At 40.7% G+C, this 21,998-nt stretch overlaps 1 protein-coding gene across 2 annotated transcripts in view; it reads right to left on the reverse strand.

Annotated features, from left to right (window-relative positions):
• Nucleotides 1–21,998, reverse strand: part of MAST4 (microtubule associated serine/threonine kinase family member 4) — a 442,299-nt gene that overhangs the window by 403,785 nt on the left and 16,516 nt on the right. For both annotated transcript variants that reach the window (XM_053589500.1, XM_053589491.1), the window contains exon 2: nucleotides 9,985–10,109. In XM_053589500.1, coding sequence (XP_053445475.1) covers nucleotides 9,985–10,109 — 125 coding nt within the window. The remainder of the gene's footprint in view (nucleotides 1–9,984; nucleotides 10,110–21,998) is intronic.

Consider the following 21,998-nt stretch of genomic DNA (forward strand, 5'->3'; position numbering starts at 1 on the left):
AGATCATCTTAGTCAGAAAGAAAGGTACGAAGACAAAGAAAAATATGTAAAAGACAGAAAGAACTCAAGTCAGAACTCCCAGGAAGGAGGTGCTTGAGGAAGCCCTGAGGCTGGTAACAATAACCAGACCAGTCCTGGTTGATGTGGGAATTATCAAAACTCAAGCAAGGGCTTTATGCCTCTACATGTTAGTTGTAAAAATGCTACTTAGCACCCATTGTTTAAACTTTTTCTTAAAAAAATGGAGGCTGATGGCCCCTAAACAAGAAATGGATTTAGGATATCACAAATAGCTAAGCTGGCCATTAACACACCTCTCCACGCTTCACTTATACGCAAATTAGCACAATGTCAGATCACAAAGCAAAGATCTTGCAATCCAGCAGACCACTGTGAACATGTGACTCTAACAAAAATACAGACTTATTTCCTTTTGGCTAAAATACCAGGAGATACCATGCTTTCCACCTTGGAGATTTCCTAATGGAAAAGCAGTCACTTGATGAGTTGAAGGTCCCCATCCACCTCAGCCAGGTGTTCTTACTGAGAGATAGATGGTGGTGGTGATGGTGGTCTAGGGAGCAGTTCAAGTCAGAAATCATTCTACCACTGGTGTCCATGAGCCTCTGGGTTTTTCATGCGATCCCTTGTCTTCCTGGCTGTCCCAGAAACATTATCATGCACCACACAATTCGCCTTTATCTATCCCACTATGTACAAAGCTCTGCCTGGACTTGAAGTTTGCCTAACCAAAACCTGGTCAACTTTCAGGACGCAGTTCAAGTTACAAGGCTTAACACGGCAGGCCAAGTCATTCTGCTTTTATGAATTCCGATGACGGCAAACTACCCAGCCTGTTATCTTTTATCTTGCTGTCTGATTTCTCAGAATTCCTCTTTCAAATGGTTTATAAGTTCCACTTTCAGATAGTTTATAAGCTCCTTAAAAGCAAGACATCCTTTCTGTGTAAGTTTTTTTTTTTTTTTTTTTTTTTTTTTTTGTGGTTTTTGGCCGGGGCTGGGTTTGAACCCTCCACCTCCGGCATATGGGACCAGCGCCCTACTCCTTGAGCCACAGGCGCCGCCCTCTGTGTAAGTTTTTTACTAGTTAACTAACAGAGACTTTACTAATAGTCAACTAACTGATAAGAGAACATACTGGGGAATACAGCAATGCAAAACCAAAAATCAGATTGAAGCTTCAGGTGCCAACAAACCCAGAATGAGTATCATTACCCATAAAATTCATTACACAATCCACAAAAGAGTATCTGGGAAAATAAAGTAGGAAAGATATTGAACCATGTTGCTTTCCCAGAGCCACAATAATCAAGAATTTCCCAAGCAGCCTATTAAGTACAATGATAATGTTTCATTTTTCCAAAGACAGGAAATGCTGCATCCCAATACCTTTGCCCTCCCAAACCACTGCCTTGTCACTATGAGGTTTTGACTTCTGGTATCTTCTGGGCTACAGAGTCTTTTAAGAATATGACAGCAAGTGGGCAGATCCTGATATTTTTCTAAGGGTGGGGAACGCCAGAAAGGACAAGCTGTGTCACCCTAGCAGTGCACCGGAGTGGGACCTACCCACCACCATACACCACTCACTTCAGTAACAACAGCCCTGACTGCTTTGCCGCCTTGATCTCAATCATCTCCTCAGACACAGAACCCAGTAAAATCCCAAGATCCCAACCATTCCACTAGACTGGGCACTGGGAAATATCACATCAGGAGCCACAGAATTAAGACTTTCTCAGTATTTGTTAATAAACTACCATTTTCTAGGGACTAACTACATATGAAGCACTGTCCTTGGCGCTAATAATACAGCGAGGAATGACAGCTGAAATACAATCATTTCCCGCCCTGTGGATCATCTCTCTACACTTGGTGGCCACCTGCTAAAGAGGCACGCCAACTGGTGAACAGGTAATAATTGAAATCTGCGCTTTAACACACAGAGATACATGTGCTTGTACGAATACTGTTGCTGTTGGGGCGGCGCCTGTGGCTCAGTGAGCAGGGCGCTGGCCCCATATACCGAGGGTGGTGGGTTCAAACCCGGTTCCGGCCAAACTGCAACAAAAAAATAGCTGGGCGTTGTGGCAGGTGCCTTGTAGTCCCAGCTACTCAGGAGGCTGAGGCAGGAGAATCGCCTAAGCCAAGGAGTTGGAGGTTACTGTGAGCTGTGCCACGGCACTCTACCAAGGGCGATAAAGTGAAACTCTGTCTCTACAAAAAAAAAAAAAAAAATTTGTTTTGCTTCCCTCTGTGATGGTAAGAAACATGCTTTTCCATTCTTAAAGCCCACAGAATAAGTATGGGCATCACCCACTTCAGTAACTGGCAGATGCCTTTGATAATGAGAAGTCCACACTTGACTGGTCTGCCAGTCACACCCACGCAGAGACCCGGGCAGAGACCCACTTCAGCGGGTGCCCCATCCTTTCCAGGAAGAACAACACATACAAAAGGTAATGAGTATCTTTTAATCTTTGCAAAATGAAAAGAAGCAACAACTAAGACACAGAAAGTTTTAAGCAATTTCTTTGCGTGGAATTCATTTTAGAAAATAATCTCTCACAAAAAATATGTGCTCTTCATTCACTCAACACCCTTTACGTGTCTGCTAATTATCCCATGGCACCAAGCATGTTAATTTACAGCAGTAATGCACACCGAGACTATCTCTTCACAGAGGCAGTAGCTGGATTGCGAGGATTTTATAGTTCTTCAAGTTGATCTTTGGTTTACAGACTCATGTTAAACCAGCTACACTGTAAATGGGCCCAGGTGAGCCTATAATGAGATTTATCTTCATGGATTAGGCCTGACCTATAATAATCTGCTCAGGGCTCCCTGTTGCTGTTTCAACACCGAGTTATGAAAATTCCTCCCTTCCCTATAAAGAGAACCCAGCTCAGAGGGTAATAACTACGAGATGTATTACTCCTGGAATATAAGCACTCCTGAGACTCTGATTATAATGTCCACAGCTGAAAGCACTATTTCACAATGGAGATTACTACATTTCCAGATGAAAAAAAATTCTGAGCCATGGAATAATGCCTTCAGCTACACACACTGTAATCACACTCAGCAGTTCCTGTATCCCAAGAGCAAACAGTTGGTCTGGAGAGCTAATTTAGGGACTAGAAGGGTAGAAGGCAGACGTTATGGAAAGAAGCATAGATAGCCCTGATTTCACATTTGCTTCATTTGCTGGCTTTGATGTAAGGGTTTAATATGTCAAATAACCACATCAACTTCACTAAAGCATAACATTTTTTTAAAGGTATAAATATTTTTCAAATAAACCTGCCAAATTTTTTTTCAAGACAATAGTGACTACTAACCAAAGTGAAGTAATAATATACATTTTCCCAACTAGACAGCAGTGTCAATTAGTACAGCATTCCCAGTAACAATTTATCAAAAGTTATGAAGAAATTCAACAGGGCTCATATTTGTTGACTCAATAATCCCACTCCACAAAACTACCTGAATAATTAGAGGTAAACAAGGATATATTAAAAGTCTACTGATCGGGCGGCGCCGGTGGCTCAGTGAGTAGGGCGCCGGCCCCATATGCCGAGGGTGGCGGGTTCAAACCCGGCCCCGGCCAAACTGCAACAACAACAACAAAAAAATAGCCGGGCGTTGTGGCGGGCGCCTGTAGTCCCAGCTGCTCGGGAGGCTGAGGCAAGAGAATCGCATAAGCCCAAGAGTTAGAGGTTGCTGTGAGCCGTGTGACGCCACGGCACTCTACCAAGGGCGGTACAGTGAGACTCTGTCTCTAAAAAAAAAAAAAGTCTACTGATCACCGTTATTTGAAATAGGAAAAGCTCAGAAATAAACTAAAAGGGAAAACAGTCACATACATCGGAATATTATGCAGCCCTTAAATTGAGTCATAATGGCTTTGGAGAAATGCTAATTCATGGATGTATTCCACTGCTTTTGTTAAACAATTTATCCAAGGGCATTCAAATTGCTCCTTCATCAATATTTAACAGATTCTCTCAGAGTTAACTAATTGGACTTCGGATCAGGTTTTTATTTTTGAGTTATAAAGCTAATGAAGTATTGATATAATATTAAATGACTGCAAATAAAGTCTGCACCCTACATAAATGCTGACATTATGTCTCTACATTCTGAATGAATTAAAAAGGAAAAATACGCTTTTGCATACATTTAGTAAATTTTCCCTGACTCTTTGTAATGCATTTTTGCAAATGGAAAGGATGAATATTCATCAAGGCTCTTGGAATATATTACAGTTTAAATAGTTTGGTTTTAATATTTATAGTACACCATGAAATGCGATTTTTCCATTAGGAGAAATGGATCTGATGTCAAAAGACAGCCAGTAAAAAAATGGAAAATTATACCACTTAACCTAATATTTAAAAGTTGAAAAACAGTATTTGAAAGCACCTTGCCGCTTGAGAAAAAGTTAAGTATTCTAGAACGATATCTTCCAGTTTGTCCAGCTGGTAAATTTTGAGTAAAGATGAGGAAAAAAGAAAAAAAGCTAGTACACTATCATGCAAGGACAAAAAGGTTAAAGCTGCTTTGCCATCTTTATCTCAATCATCTCCTCAAATCAAATAATCTCATGGAAAAGTGCTTGCTTTTCTTCCTTCTGATAAACCATCCCAGTGAAGCCTAGCTCACACCCTTCAAGAAACACTTTTCCTACCAAGCCCAAGAATAATGCTGACAGCATTTCTTTAGTTTCTAAACTACCTATAAGTACCACAGAGTTTGCTCATATAATCCTCACAATAACAACCATTGGTCCCATTTCACAGATGAAAAAACTGAGGCTAATAAGTGGCAGAACCTTGAGTTGATCTCCAGCAGCCCACTCAGCTTTTTCCCTTCATTCTCATTTTTCAGGGAAACAGTTACAGCCTGATTCCTAAATACGGTTTCCATAGTCAACTTCTCTGTTCTTGGTTAGGCTACATAATATAACCGCCCCCCCCCCCCAAATTATCATAGATTAAAAATAAATACGCAAGAGTTAGTTCTAGGGCACTGAAAATGTACAGAAAGGAAACATATGTTTATGTACTCACCAAGTTCACTGAGTGCCTACCATATGCTAGGCACAGAGCTATTTCTGCCTTCATGAAACTCAGTGTAGTAAGAGATATGTAACAAAATAAGGAAATAGTGTGGTACATTGGATAGTACCAGAAGTGAGATGTGTGGCAAGTAGTACCGTATAGTGAACAGTTTGAAATGGGAGTCAAGGAAACCTCAGTGAGGAAGAATGTGAAAGGGACCTTTGCTCAAACAAAATAGCCAAGGCATGTGATTCAAATTAAACAGAAAATTAGAGGAAAATAACTAGAAACTAATTTTCACAGTGCTTCTGCAGTCCTTATATTACTCCAAAGTACAAAAGTAATGAATATTTCCTATGATGGCCACATATACCATTTCTAAACTTCAGTTGTCAAGAGGCTTACTACCTTATTTTCCTACAAAGAAGTAAGTTACCACTGGTCCTGCTTTTGCCTCCTGAAATTTCCATCCTTCTTACCAGAAAGCAGCATCTGTATAAATCCCTCTGCTTTTGACAACTATGACTTCTTTGATAAACTACCCATGTGTGCAGGGAGGGACAGAAAGATGGAGGAAGCAAATGGGAAAATGGGTTTCCCCCTCTTCAGATTGATGTATATGAAGCATACATCTGACACTTCATCAGCACTCCCGGCTGGTGTCCCAGCAGGCAGACACCGGCTGAGCGTGTATTCTGCCAGCGACCAGGCTACTTAGGATGAATTGGCAACATGCCATTTATCTGGAATGCCCAGTGTGTCTGGGAGAGGGAATGCAACTACATTTAGCATTGCCAAGGAAAACTAGATACTTCAGGCTAGGAATTAATCTCCTCCTTGAGAAGGTAGTTAGCTTTACCTTCAAGTTTGCCTGTGGCATTTAAATCACTATAGGTCATACATTTACTAAAATTCATACATACTACACTTCAGGGCCTTCATTTATATCTTGCATATTAAAACTTCTCAGGTTGAAGTTCTACTCTTTCCCGAAATGTACGTTGTTGTGATTAAACAGGGACTTGTTACATCCAGTGCAATGCTGTCATTTGGACATAAATCCCTTTGATCCCTTATTTTTCTAATTCTTCCACACATGAACACACACATCACTTCAACTTATTCAAGGAATCAACAAAATTTTGAAACTAATGTAACTACATGACCGCTTTAAAGCACACTAATGAAATTGCCCTGAAAGTGGATACTGACAATCTCTTTACCATTTTGTCACCATGTTTTCTGAGTGCCTGATGTGGAACTAAACAGGATCTGGGCTGTATGGACTTCAAGGCTAACTAGAATTGTAAGATGCGCAGTGAACAGCAAAACCATAGAGGCTTCAGATGGATGGTCGTATTAAGCCAGCCATTACAGCATGCAGAATCACACCATCACTCTCACCTAACGGAATCTGTCACTTTCCATGAAGAATTATCCGTTCCTTCAATATTATTTATTGAATGTCTCCTACATGCAAGGCATTGTGCTAAAAGCAGTGAGGAGGAGAAAGTCAAATCAGACAAAAATTCTGCCTTCAAGGAGCTTTCCGTCCAGCAGGGAGACACTGGACATAAACACAAAGAACAAAACCGAAGGTACCCCATGATCACTGTGAGGGGGCAGGGGAGGATGGCTCACAGCTCTAAGACAGGGGCCCGAGGGGAGGGAGCGCGGCCAGAGGAGAGAATCAGTCAGCCTGAACAACGTTGCACACACAGTGCACATTCACAAACATCAACGTGTTTGGAAGACAAGGAAAAGGGTTCTCCAAGGTGTATGTGCTCATCTCTTTAGCCCCATTCTCTATCAAATGTGTGGACTGTAACTGGCAGAGATAATGAAGACAAAATCCAATCCAAATTTGATACAAACACAAAAGAGATTAATGTGTCCCTTTAGCTATGTAGTTTTACAAAAGGGCACCAAAAGCAGGAAAAGTCAGTAACATTTACTTGAGTCACATATAGAACTAAATGATATGGCAGAGAAATCTGGACGCATCTCAGCAGAATAAGGAAATTCAGACGTTGCTCCACCCGGCAGCTCCGCCCCACTGCTCTTAACACAACAGAAGGTGGGGGACAAACAGCTTCCCAGGCTACAGTTAGAAACTGATGAAACCTCTGAAACCTCTGACTAGATCATCATTTTATCTTTCCTTTCAGAAAAGGAAAGGCCATCACTAGATAGCCTGCACTATCTGGTAGGAAATGGCTAAGGACATTGTGGCTTCTGCGCCCAAGTTTACTCACCATGTGACAGTCACAACAGAAGTATAAATACTGCCATTACTTCACACTTGTTATATGCCAAGGGCTATTTTAAGTTTGCTGTACATAGTATTGCAGCATTTTTCCCAGTGTTGATCTTAAGCAAATACTGTAAACATAAAAACTTACATATAGATAAGCCATTGATTTAAGTAATTCCTTAATAAGAATGGCATCAGACAGATTATCGGAAGTGCCCTTCTCATATGTTCCATTAACAGTTCTCCTTATGAATGAAAACCATTGCCAAATATCTTAGGTCACATGACATGCATTTTTAGTTAACGAATAAATCAGTTTCTCTTTCTGGGTAGGTGATTACCAGTATTACGTAATAAGATACGTTGCTTTGTGACAGTGTTGCTTTAATCTGAGTGATTTACTTGGCAATAAACATGTAAGATTACTACTTAAATGTGAAGAATAACATTGTAGTGGCTACAAAGCACTTCTGTCAAAAAAAAAAAATCAAATTGTGAGGTATTTTCCTCTTTCCTTAAAAAATAAATGATCACAATAAAACAAACTTCTAATAACCTCCCCCAACAAAACAATACAGGAACATATTCTCTACCATCTCTTTAACTATATCTTTAAAAAATAAGATTTTAAAAAATTTTCATGTGAGGAAAAAGATGAATTTTGGGTTAAATACTCAATTTTGAAATCACAAAATATCCCAAAAGAAACTTCTTTAGAATATACTTATTCTATACATTGAGAATGTTAATTATACTGAAAGGAGAATCAGGGAATTCTAGAGTTGAAAGGGACTTCGTAGGCAACACATACCTCTTTCCATTGTGAAGGTGCAGATGAGGTGATGGAATTTGAGAAACTAAATGATTTGCCCACGTTTATTTAATGGCAAAAGCAGAGTTAGAGGTTAAACCTAAATCAAACCTCTGTGCATTATTGTATGATTCCCAAATATCCAACATAATTCATTACCAAAACAAAAAAATTATAAGATACCATATATTATTTGCATATTGATCAATAAAAGATATTTAAAATCTATTTCCATACTATATGATCCTACCACCAATGCTAAAGCAACACATACAGATGTTATTAGCTGAGCCAAAAATTAAATCAAAGAAAGGACAAAATAGCAAAAAAACAAAAAAAAAAATCTAGTAATAAACATTGTGTTAACACTAAAAGTTTACACTGGAGAAAGAATATTAAAAGGAACGTGCAAGTCCACGCTGCTAACAAATACACAAATATTTATGTTGCATGCCAAGTGGTAAATGTGGAGAGTGCTAAAGTTGGAAAACTCACCATTTTCATTTTCAATCATCACAGAAAAGAATCTTGGGGGAAATTTTGATGGAAAGCATATGTGTATGGCCTGAAAGCATCACCCCCCAGGTTGCTTATGAATTGCAAGAGAGAAAGTCATAACTATGGTGGCAATATCTGACAACGCCTAGGCTAGATGATGAAAGTTAACGTCACAGTCAAGCCTGCACATCTTATGTCCCGAGAGGACAGGACACCGCCAGGGCTGTGCTCTGGCCTGGTAGGCAAAACCTGACTTGCACCATAGGGAAAGAGCAGACAAACATGAAAAATATTCCCCTGAAAAATAACCCAGCAAAAAAAAAAAAATTCTTCTTAAACGTCAACATCGTAAAAGACAAAGGCTGTGAAAAGATTCCAGATTGAAGAGGATTAACGGAATGGGCTATTAAATGCAATGAGTGACCCTACACTGGATCCTACAATGCAGCAGGAGAAATGCCATAAAGATCATTAATGAGTCAATTGACAAAACTGAAATACAGATGGCAGAGCAGAGGATAGGACTGTAAGTCACAAATTTACTCAAGTAGATAAATGTCATGACAAATGGCTATGGTATGTATTTAACCCTCAAATAGTTCATAAAATGTGTGTGGATGTATATTACACACACACATATATATGTATATATACACAAACACACACAGAGAAAACAAATTGTGCAAGATATTAATTATTCAAATCTAGATAACGAATGCACGGGTGTTTTATTTTTATACTCCGAGAAACAGAATCGGACTCTGTCACTCATGCTGGAGTGCTGTGGACCATTCAGAGCTCATTGTAACCTCGACCTCCTGGGTTCAAGCAATCCTCCTGTCTCAGCCTCTCAAGCAGCTGAGACCACAGAATCACCCTATTATGCCCACCTAATTTTTACATTTTTTATAAAGACAGGAATCTTGCCATGTCCCTCAGGCTGGTCTGGAACTCTGGCCTCAAGTGATCCCCCTGCCTCCCACCGAGCTAGGATAACAGGCAGGAGCCACTATGTATTTTTCTTAGTCTTATAACATTTCCGTAGGTTTGAAATTCTTTCCAAGTTTAAAATTTTAAAAAGCCTAGAAACATTTTTATTTCTCTTGGGTGAAGGGTGGAGATGTGGCAAAATTAAGAGAAATGCTCCAAATTTGGGGTGGAGAGGTGGAAATTAATCACACTAAAAGTATGAAATTTCACATAGCCAAATCTGCGTTTAACGTTACATATGTAAATTTAAATCTAATTAGACCCAATAAACTTAAATAGTTCCTAGGGAGGTAGGGAGGCAGTAACATACCGCAACCCCACCTGCACCGGGCACCCGAGGACACTCACCAGGGTGGCCGTGAGCGAGGGCGCCGACTGGCCCAGGGCCTGGCTGCGCATGCGCACGAGGTTGGACGTCTCCGCCGAGGCTGGCCAGGCCTGTCCCGCCACCGGGTTTGGAAGGAGGTACCTCCCTGTTGGGAATTAAAGAGAAGACAATGTTAAGTCGCAGGCCTTAGTGCCACAGCAAGGGGACTTGCCAACCTTCCTCGTCATCCTTCTTCTGTTTTATTTCTGCCATTCTTGGAGATAACCTTTATTAATAGCAACCAGAGAGAAATCGTTCTAAGTCAGGAGATCCGCTGGCAGTTCTGGCTGTGTCTTCCCCCATCCACCCAACTTGACCTCCTCATCTCCTACAGTTATGTGACTTCATCAGGGTAGGATGAAATGCGTATTTTACATATACACACACACACAAAGCATTCTCAACATCGCAGAAATAAACATGTGCATTTGTAAACATTCTTTGAAAAAAAAAAATTTAACATGGAAAGTGAGCTAGGAATCAATTAGAAAATCATCTGCAAAGTGGAGACTATAACCAAAGGAAAGGAAGTGAAGTTCTTTCAAGGTGAAATGGGGCTGGAGCCTCTTCTCACCTTCACCCTCGCCTCTCTCCCTCAAGTGCGGTGGCCATCCAACCGTGTCTGCAGGATACATAATCGGATCTATTTGCATAAATCAGGACATCAATGTCAATCTAGGTTCATTGAGCAATTTCCATCAACCTTGAACTCCAATATATACATTTATGCTTTTAAAAGTCAAACAACTGAACCAATTCACTGTTACTTCCTTAGTACATGGACTTGACTAGTATCAACACACAAGAAATGAGGCTTTTTGACTTCAGGAAAGTACAGATGGATGTGAACAGTCACATTGTAATGAAGGACCCTAAAAGCAGAGACCATGTTTAATTTTTATCTGCTTGTCCTTGATACTAGCACAATGACTGGCCACAATAGGCACTCAATAAATATTTATTACATGGTAAAAGGACAAGTGGACATTTTCTTCCCAGGAAACATAGAGACAATGAAAAGATAGCAAGGAACTCATAGAATCATTTGAGGCATGGGGACTTCAGCTTATTCCTCTCCAGAATTAAAAGGCATTACATGCAGAGGTGTCCAAACTGTGGCCCGTGAACCACATGAAAATTACATGAGTACGTTTTTTGCTTATCTGTGGTGGCAGATATTATCAAAATTATGCACAGATTCCCCCACACCTACTCATCAGGTAGTGTTTGTGTATTTAATGTATGGCCGAAGACAACTCTTCTCCCAATGTGGTGCCAAGAAGCTAAAAGGTTGCACATTCCTGTGGACGTGTGTAGCTGGTAGCCCTGAAGCAAAGTCAAGATCTGTTCCTTGTTCTACCCTCAGCAGTGCACTTCATAAGCACATCACACTAGTTAATAACTACTACCTACAATACACTAGTTTACCATTACCATACATGCTAAATATCAGCACTACCAAACACAAGGGCTAGTGGCATTTCCCCTGAGCTGTCCATGTTAAGAAGTCCACTGCTTTATTTAAGCCAAGTGCTTTCAGAAAATTATATTTTAGTTGCTGAGGAAAAAAATGGCTTCTTATTCTACCAAGAGTGCTCTTTCACTGTCTTATTACGTAGTGAAAGCATAGACTCTGGAGAAAAACTAGATCGACTTTTTTTTTGCAGTTTTGGGCCAGGGCTGGGTTTGAACCCACCACCTCTGGTATATGGGGCCAGCGCCCTATTCCTTTGAGCCACAGGCACCACCCAAAACTAAATTGACTTTTGAGATCTTGCCCTGTAGCTGAAGACACTGGGGAAGTAAGTTAGTAACCTCTCTTGGCCTTGGTTTTTCCATGTCTAAAACAGGAATGGATAGAATTGACTATGTAAAGTTATAGAGGGGATTAGCAGATCTTATAAGTACTCAATAAATGTTAGGTACTTAGCCATAATAGCAGTAAAATTGAAAAGTTTCTTTTTTTACTTCGGATGAGTTTCTTTTCCTTTATAAGAAGAAAATATAAATACATACCAAGGAATAAAAATCACCTATGATAAACCAGAGAAAAACCACTATCAATACTTTAAGTGATTTTCTTCCAGAGTTTCTTTCTATATATTTTCTTGCAAAAATAGGATTACAGTGATTTTTGTCACTTGCTCCCTGCCCACCCCACATAATAGATTATGACCTTTTCTAAGTAGTTAAATATAACAAATGTCAATTAATTGAAACAAACACTACCACTGAAAATATAATCACCTTCTGTGGTTATAATTATTTCAAAAAATCAGACATATTTTTGCACAAGGAATGGTAGATTTAAAATCTTAATTTTTCCTTGCCTTATTCTGAAATAGAAACTAAAAGGTGAACTAAGAAGGGCTTTGAAAACACCCCCCCCCCCCCGCTTCAGGCCCCCAAACAAGAGATTAATGAAGAAGGGCAGGAAAAGTGTAGACAGCATTTAGGAATGCAACATTAGTATTACATGAATAGTTTAACTCGGCCTTTGAAGGATATTAAGAATATAGCAATCTAAAAAAAAAATTAAATATACCAACCTTTGGTAATATGGATCCATAGGGTTTTTTCCCCCCTCTCTCCTCTGTCTTTTTCTATATTTTAAGTTTTATATTTTCTTTGTTTGTGTTTGGAAAAGAGACCTGATAGAAGGTATAAAAGCTACATGCTAGGGCGGTGCCTGTGGCTCAAAGGAGTAGGGAGCCGGCCCCATATGCCGGAGGTGGTGGGTTCAAACCCAGCCCCAGACAAAAACTGCAACAACAACAAAAAAAGCATCAAGGTCTATTTGATGGACAGAATCTATTCTGGCCTCACTGCTGTTCTACCCGAATGTGCTTCATTTTAAAGAAAACTTAAGGATAGATATGAAAACACTTGGAGAATTTCATAATGGAAAAATTTAAAGGGCAAGTATTAAATTTTTTTTTTTACTGAAGAATTCTAAGTCTTTTTTTTCCTTTAATAAGAAAATAATTATTAGTCTGTTTCCCTATAACTCCATGATATGAGGACACAGGTTTGTTCACTTCTATATCCCCAGTAGTGGCACTTGATAAAAGTCCAATGTTTGTTGACTAAAATGCATGTAGGTAAGCTATACTATGTGAACATTACTTGATCAAATCTAAATAGGAAGAATACTACTGAACAGATCATTTTCTTAAATATCATTTATAAGTATAACATAATAGCTAAAATACATTAAGGCTCTACTATACGCCAGGCACTGCAGCATCCTAACCACACCATGAGGTAGATATTACCACCTCTGTTTTAACTCTATTATTTTCTTTGGGGGGGTTGTTTTATTTTAGTTTATTATTTTATTATTTTATTTTTTGAGACAGAGTCTCACTTTGTCACCCTCCATAGAGTGCTATGGCATCATAGCTCATAGCAACCTCAAACTCTTGGGCTCAGAACTTCCTCTTCCCTCAACCTCCTAAGTAGCTGGGATTACAGACACCCACCAAACACTCAGCTATTTTTGTTGTTTTGTTTTGTTTTTTGAGACAGCATCTCGCTCTTGCTCAGGCTGGTGAGGGGGTTCAGGCCCAGCCCCGGCCAAACTGCAACAACAAAAAAAAAAAAACGGGCGTTGTGGCGGGCGCCTGTAGTCCCAGCTACTCAGGAGGCTGAGGTAAGAGAATCGTGTAGGCCCAGGAGTTAGAGGTTGCTGTGAGCCGTGTAACGCCACGGCACTCTACCCGAGGGCGGTACAGTGAGACTCTGTCTCTACAAATAAAAAAAAAGTTATAAATTAATATAGGATGATTCTATACCTATAAGAATCCATATTAGGGCGGCGCCTGTGGCTCAGTGAGTAGGGCGCCGGCCCCATATGCCAAGGGTGGCAGGTTCAAACCCAGCCGCGGTCAAACTGCAACAAAAAAATAGCCGGGAGTTGTGGTGGGCGCCTGTAGTCCCAGCTGCTGGGGAGGCTGAGGCAAGAGAATCGCGTAAGCCCGAGAGTTAGAGGTGCTGTGAGCCACGTGATGCCACGGCACTCTACTGAGGGCGGTACAGTGAGACTCTGTCTCTACAAAAAAAAAAAAAAGAATCCATATTATATACAGAAATAGAAAATAGGGCAGTGCCTGTGGCTCAGTGAGTAGGGCACTGGCCCCACATACCGAGGGTAGTGGGTTCGAACCCGGCCCTGGCCAAACTGCATTAAAAAAATAGCTGGGTCTTGTGGCGGGTGCCTGTTGTCCCAGCTACCCGAGAGGCTGAGGCAAGAGAATCGCCTAAGCCCAAGAGCTGGAGGTTGCTGTGAGCTGTGACACTCTACTGAGGTTGACAAAGTGAGACTTTGTCTCTAATAAAAAAAAAAAAAAAAAAAGAGAGAGAAAGAAATAGCAAATCATCTGGAAAAATGGGAACAGAGTGATTCAAACCACAGGCTTGGAATCAGACAAACTTGCACCTGTAACCCAACTCTTGCTCATCTGAGCCTCAAATTCCAATCTCTAAAATGGGGATAATACCTTACAAGACAGCAGATAAGGCGAAAGAAGATCCTGCACTTACACCTCTCAGTCTAGGACATGGAAAGCCGTCAATACCCTGTCACTATTCACCTCCTATGAGACCTGAATCTTCCACCACTGCCATAGTGACAGGATAAAACATGGTAACTGGGTTCTCATGCCAGGCCACAAGAAATAAAGAAAAATACTAAATACTATTAAAATAACTGATATTTCTTAGAAGTGATAAACAACAAATCCAGAGTTGTAATCTCTGGCAGAACAAATGGGGGACAGGTACAGGGAGAAAGATGCTACATTTGTAAAATGATGTTATTTTAAAGATTACCTGCAGGGAATAGTGGGTCTGCTAGTTCAGCGTAAAAGTTTAAATGAAGAATTAAGTTTTTGACTTATAGCTTTAATAAATTTAACACTAAATGTTTAAATGTATCTGAAGATACATGCAGCAAATATTAATCTTTGATAAAGTTTGCTGGTAGGAACATTGGGTTGAACTGAATAATTCTCCATTATTTTTACAAATGACATTTTATAACATGCTTTTAATGATTCCCGCAGCAAAAAAAAAAAAAAATGTGTTCTGTATTCTAACATGGCAAACTAGTCAGGGACATGTTCCTTCCATGTCTCAAAATGGCAGCTTCTAAGGCCCAGGTCAGGGATCCTCTGGGATCTGGGGAATGCTGGGGATACACCAAAGGTCCTGGTGGTGACTGAAGGAGCTGGGGGGATGGCAGCAAAGAGGAACCAGGAGGAACCTCGTCATCGTCCCAGCATCAAAGCCACAGCAGCCGTGACTAGAAAAAGCATTCTCTTCCAGAGGGAGGATGGAATGAAAGCAGTGATAAATAGTTCCTGGATCAGTCCTCAGTGCAGGAAACTCAAAGGCAAGGATCCTGGCTCACTGAGACCAGGCATGGTTCAGTGTGAAGTCAGACACTGGGCAGAATCCGGAACCAGTGCTGGGGAGCACAAAGTGGGAAAACCAGGACCACACCCCTTTTCTCTATTTATTCCAAGCTGCACTTTGAACACTTCAGTTTTGTTAAATCTCACGGGGCAATTAAAAGATAAGCAGAAGACCACTGGTCACAAGACATGCATGTCATTTCGCTCTCTGAAATCACTCACCTTAACACTATTGCACATGTTTCATTTTGTTACTACCCGGTTTCCCCGAAAATAAGACAGTGTCTTATTTTAAGGTGTGCTCCCAAAGATGCGCTAGGTCTTATTTTCAGGGGACATCTTATCTTTCCTGTAAGTAGGTCTTATTTTCGGGGAAATGGGGTATCTCTTGTAAATATCCAGTCTTAGTAACAAGATGGAAGGTAAGCCTTCAGGTCCTTACTTAGCTCAACAGCCTAACCATAAAGATGACCCATAGACATTCACTAACTGATTGGCCCATATTCTTATCTTACAGTCTCTTCAACCCCAACAGGACGTGAAGGTCCTTGGCCATGGTAAAAAATTAATTGCTTCAGTTGTCAATGGACTTCGATATCAGACTATTGAGTTCCAACTGTGAACCTCCAAACTGATTCTATCACTTATATCATGAACTTCTCTAAGTCTCAGGTTCCTCAGCTATAAATCAGGGGTATGCTTAACAGAGTTGCTGTAAAATCTAAACTAAATTACAGAATGGTCACTCAAATATAAGCTTAAAAAAATAAATACAAAGAGCCACTTACTCAACACACATTACATTATAAAGTGAGCAAGAAAGAAAATTTTGTTAAACCAGTCCAAAAATAAATTAGGAAGCATTTCTGTACATATGCAAGAAATGTTTATAATGCTACCATGGGTTTTAGATGTCATTATTCTCACACAGGTCTTATCCTAAGGAATCGCATGAACGTTACAAATTAGAGGGTCTGTTAGCACAACACATGGGATATTTTATTCCTGCCTAGACCCCCATTAGAGTTAATAGGGAAAAAAGGACAACAGATGGATTTAAGGGAATCATTAAAAGGTACTAGCATAGTGCCACACTTGGTAGTGATTACATCAAACTTTATATAAATTCGCTTTCTGATGACTACCAAGAGCCCAGAAAAAGTGTGTTGCTGTTGTAGTCATGCATCATTTGCTGCCTACAATTTAAGAAAATTAGCATCTGCCAATGGCATTATTCAGCTGCACAGGGTGGAAATTAATGAATAATACCATTTTCAATTTGTAGGAGAGGTGAGCTTGCCTAGCAATCTGGCTGCTCTATTTTAACACTGAATTGAGTGTATTGTTACAGCTGGAACTGTGGTCATCTCTATGCTCTTTGGAAACATGTTTCTAAAATCCTACATAAGCATATTTATCCTAATAATCATAAATAACATACTTCTACCAACATAACTAGAATTTAGGGGCAATGGAGGTCTGTGCTAAATCTGGAATCAGTTGGTCAGAATGAAACAATAACTTGTCAGTTTTCAACCACAGAGGTATGGATTATTTGAATGGAGTTTGATATTGGTTACTGTTACTGTTTTAGCCATGGAACCTCTACTTAGATTGAAAAGTTCTGTAGCATTTTATAGATAAGATTACTGAGCCTAGACCCCGATCGTACCTTGGTTCTATCTAGGCTACATATGAATGCGTTTCCTGGAATGCATTTTTCTTTGTTTCTATACTGAATTCCAAGAAACGAGAAGAATTTCATAAATGCATATTTTTGAACATGCATTTTCAAAGCACCTCAAAGCTGGAAGTATCCTCCTAAAGTGGGAAAATAGTAAGTCAGCAATCATTTGAGCAGAATGGCTATAGAGAGAATTAAATATAGCCTGTGGGGATCTACTTGATCATTGGGGAATAATGATACCTGACTAGATTTCAAAGCTTCCATTAAAAAAGTTCCATCTCACCTGAAGTACAACTCAGATTTAGTAGTCCATACTCTTCCACTCTGGGTTATTTCTCTTGGACTGCAAGCAGGACATCAAGGGGAAACTAAGACTTCGATGCGTGCTCAGTCACACAGGAGAACGCTGAGAAAGTCTTCATCCCTCCAAAGTACCAAACAGGAGCAAAGGGATGCTGAGGTGGCCCGTGTGTTACTATCAAGGGTTGGGATGAGGTAGGAGAGGCCCATCAGGGAGAGGGGGAGAACAGGGGCATCATCACAGAGGCTACAGGGATAGGAACAAATTTAACAGTGGCAAAGCTGGCACCGTGCTGGTGCCACAAGCAGGCAGATGAGGCCAAATGCTCTGTATGTGAACTTCTCTCATTGCATATCTTCACAGATACTTGGCTAACAGGTTTTAGCTAGCAGCCTGCTGCTCACTTGACCATCTACTGAAGTTCTCACAGCAGCTCCCAGAAAGTGCACACCTACCCCTGAACTGAAAGGAGGGGCATCCCCAACATGTCACCTTCTAGTAAAGGCTCCCCTGCTGAACCTCACTTCTGGGCATACACAAAAGAAGTGAAGGCAGGAGCGCAAACATGTTCACAGCAGCACTATTCACAATAGCCAGAAGCAACTCAAGTGCTCATGCAGGGATGGATGGATATGCGAAATATGATACAGACAAGCAGCAGACCATCACTCAGCCTTAAAAGGGAAAGTCTGAGTCGGGCTACAACATGAATGAACCTTGAAGACATTATGCTACATGAAATAAGCCAGTCACTCAAGGTCAAATGCTATATGACACCAGCTGAAGGTACCTGAAATCGTCAAATTCATTGAGACAGAAAGTACGACAGTGGTTTCCAGAGGCTGGAGGAGAAGAAAAGAAAGCTCTCATTTAAATGGGTACAGAATTTCAGTCTGGGATGATGGAAAAGTTCTGCAGGTGAAAGGTGGTAATGGTTTTACTGAATGTGACCAAATTGGGTACGTAAAAATGGTTAAAATGGTATAAATTTTTTATGTATATTTTTACCACGATGAAAAAAAAAAAAATCCTCTCTTGCTCAGACCAAATCACTGGCTCTTAGAGAGGAAAAAATAAGGGGATCCTTTTCGCTGTCCAAAAGGAGGCAACCACATTAACTGTACCAGCACCTGCTTTTGCAAACTGCATTTAGTCACGGAAGCCATTCAGTCATTTGTACGTCAGGGGAAGTGAGTTTTGAAAGAACCCGCTGAACTCTGGAAATGAAAGGGGTAGAGACCATGATAAGTCACTAGCTGAATCTGGTTCGAATCCATGACTCAGCAGCCACTGCCTCAACTCCATCTTTACCCAGAGATTCTTCTTCTGTGCCCCATTGCTCACTCCCAAACATTTGTTCCCTTATCGCGCGGCTCTCGTCCTCACGGGCAATTACAGCCTCCCTTTATCCATCTTCAGCTGTGCTACTGCAACAGAGACATAGTGGTTTTCATCTTCCTGCTCACATGGGTGACTGACTTCCAATTTCTTGTCCTCACTGCAAAAGAATGACTGTACTAGATAGCATCAACAATGGTGCTAAATCATTCTTAATGGCATAAGTAAATACAATTTGAGAAGCCAAAAGACCTGTGACCAGAGAGTGCAGAAGTTCACTGCCTCCTATACTGAACTGCTATTCTAGCCTTAAAAACAAAAAATGGTGTGTGCTTACTCACACAAGAGAAGTCCAAAGCAGAACCTTATCCCCCAAGTCCTTAACGACATCACTGCCACTAGCCAGTGGTCTCAAATTGGTGAGGAAATTGAAATTAGAATCAGGAGAGCAAGTGTCTCTTAGAAGGCTGGTAGAGCAGGGTGACATGGTGAAGTAACGATATCTTAATCAAATTAACTGTCTGTTTTGCTACAAGACTCAATTTTTTTTTTCTAAACTCCTGTTTTGCCACTAGACTCAAATCTATCAGAGATGCTCAATTTTACTCTTTAGAATATTATCACTAATATTCTATATTTAACACAAAAGAGCCTGGCAGAGTCAGGGGAAGGCTTTAAGGGGAAGTTCATAGTAAGAGGGGCAGGGATCAGAAGTTAACGGTTTCTTTTGGGTATGCCCAGGCAGACTGGGTACCTGACAAGTGTTTTAAGGAATCACTAAACCCCAATTCCACAGTGTGAGAGCACTAGGGACTGGTGACAACTAACAGAACACACATCTCTACAATACAGAAGTCAAAGCCTTCACACAAACCATGAGACCGTGGAGCAGAACCTCAAGCTGTCACTGCCACTGTCACCCACAGCTGCAGTTTTAAATCAAAAACAACTTCTGGTGTGGGTAATATGGCAGGAAGAATCAAAGGCACAGTGGTCTTTTCAACCTTAGTAACAGAGAGCCACCCTGCTACTCTTGCCATTTAATAATAAAAGGCAAAAATGCCAACACGCAGTACATTTTCAAATGAGAATGATTCAAAGTCACACTTACAGAGAAAATTTTGTGGCCTTTCTTTTGCTTTTCCTTAACTTAGTCATAAAGAAGCAATAGTTCTTCTATTTACCAAGATCACTGCTCTCAGTCAAATTCTAATAAGGGCACAGATTAGGATCAAGTAAGTTAATGCACCTGCTAGTGCTTGGTAAGCTGGGATGCTTTTCTCATTACCAACTACATCACTGCCTCTTGGTGTACAACACCAGCAAATTCTCTTGTTCTGCATGGAGACCCAGCTCTGGCCACCAACTCCCTATTGCCTCAACTATCAAGGCAGTCACCCTTCAGGTGATACTTATCTGGATTTAAAATTCTTACCAAAAAATAAGTAATGGCTTGGCCCTAAACTCCAGTTGCATAAACCAAAGGCTAATGTGGCAACTTAAAATTGAGTTTGTAAAGAAGTGTTAATAGAGCCTACTCTAATGCGAACATGGCAACAAGACTCTGACCCCAAACAATGTTGCCTGGAATGTCTGTCTGTCTGAGACACCAATGAGCTGCGTGGTGGCGGTGTCTGAGTGAGGCTGGGCAGAGGTCAGAGTTAACATCTGCAATCTGGCCTCCCTCAATTCACGTATTGAAATATAATTCAGTAGAATGAATTGCTAGACGTGTCTAAACCCCCTGGGAAATGACAGATATTGATGAATGCTGCTGGCAAGATATATGGAAGGAAATGGCAAATAAATAGAACCATTTTTTCTCAGAGTCATTCTGTAGATATGTGGGGCAGCTGTTAAGCTACTTGTCAGCGCCGTCATGTCATCCTCCCCCTCCTCACTCCTCCCGCCTTCCTAAAGCCTCCCTGAGGACCAGGACCTTGCCCTCTTTAAAATAATAACCAAAGGAGTAAGAGTCAGCTCCTCCTTCTCCCCATGATACTCTTGACTTCTCAACCCCATTAGCACAATGCTTTCCAAAATTGCACTCCATCTAAATGTGTCCACTGCACCTTCCAATCCTGAAAAGACCCTAAAATTACTAAATTCATGAAATCAAACTGTTGATTTCAAGCCCATCATCACTGGGCCACAGTCATGAAGTTCAAATCCTGAATTCAAACCCAGACTACTGTCATGTAGCAGCTGTGTGATTTGGTCAGGCTTCTTACCCTCCTAAAGCCTCAGTTCACATAAACATTCTGTAAAACAGTGATCATTGAGAATTAATTCAGAATGTAAATACAGAGCCTACCTTCTCACTGGAAAATAGAAGGCCTGGAATTCTACTTCCACTGCTAAATAGCTCTTCCTAGCAAGGTCCCCCTCCTGGGTGTGATCCTCAGACCAGATCAAATTCTCTCGAGCACTGGGCACTTTGGGATATCTGTTTCTTGCTCTTGATCCACCAGGTGGACTCAGGAGCACAGAGTGGGGAAGCAGGCAGACTCAGTAGTCCACATCCCGGCTTCACCATTTCTTAGCTATGGAGTCCTGAATAAATTACTTTTCCTCTCCTAGTTTCCATTTTCTCACCTCGGGTGATGATGATAACAGGTAACACACATCAAGAGCCAAGCACAGTGCTGAACCTACAGTTTGTGGTGGTCTAGGTCCCCCTACAGGGCATTTTACCCATTTGGCACCACTGGCAATGAATCCAGCACTAGGGGTGCAACCAGCCTACCTTCTCCTAGCACCCCACCTGCTTCTATGTGGAGTGGGCTGTACAGAGAGCCATTTATTTCTGTGCAGAAAACACTCTACTGTACAATAAACTCAGCATTGACTGACACTGCATCCCAGCTGTCTCTGCAGCCCCTCATCCCACCTAGCACACATCTCACATGTGGAAAACACTGGGCTTTTACAGCATCAGATACTTCGTTCATATTGATTTTCCATGCTGCCTATCATTTATTTCTCCCAGGGATATTTTTCCATTATTTAGTTTCCCATTACCTAGAATACTCAAACCTAGTTCAGCTGTTTGTTTTATAATGATAATGAAAAAGATTCCTAGGCTTTAAACTTGATATAGTAGAAATTGTGTCACTTCTTCTGGGTTTGATTTTGTCTTCTAAAAACCATCTCCAAAGGAGTCTACCACTTCCAGAATATACCATATATATTTTCAAAGTAGGATGGTTAACCTCAGTATACTAGAGGACAACTTATACCCATATCTTACTTTTC

This window comes from Nycticebus coucang, chromosome 1 (assembly GCF_027406575.1).
Source record: "Nycticebus coucang isolate mNycCou1 chromosome 1, mNycCou1.pri, whole genome shotgun sequence".
Taxonomy (NCBI): Eukaryota; Metazoa; Chordata; class Mammalia; order Primates; family Lorisidae; genus Nycticebus; species Nycticebus coucang.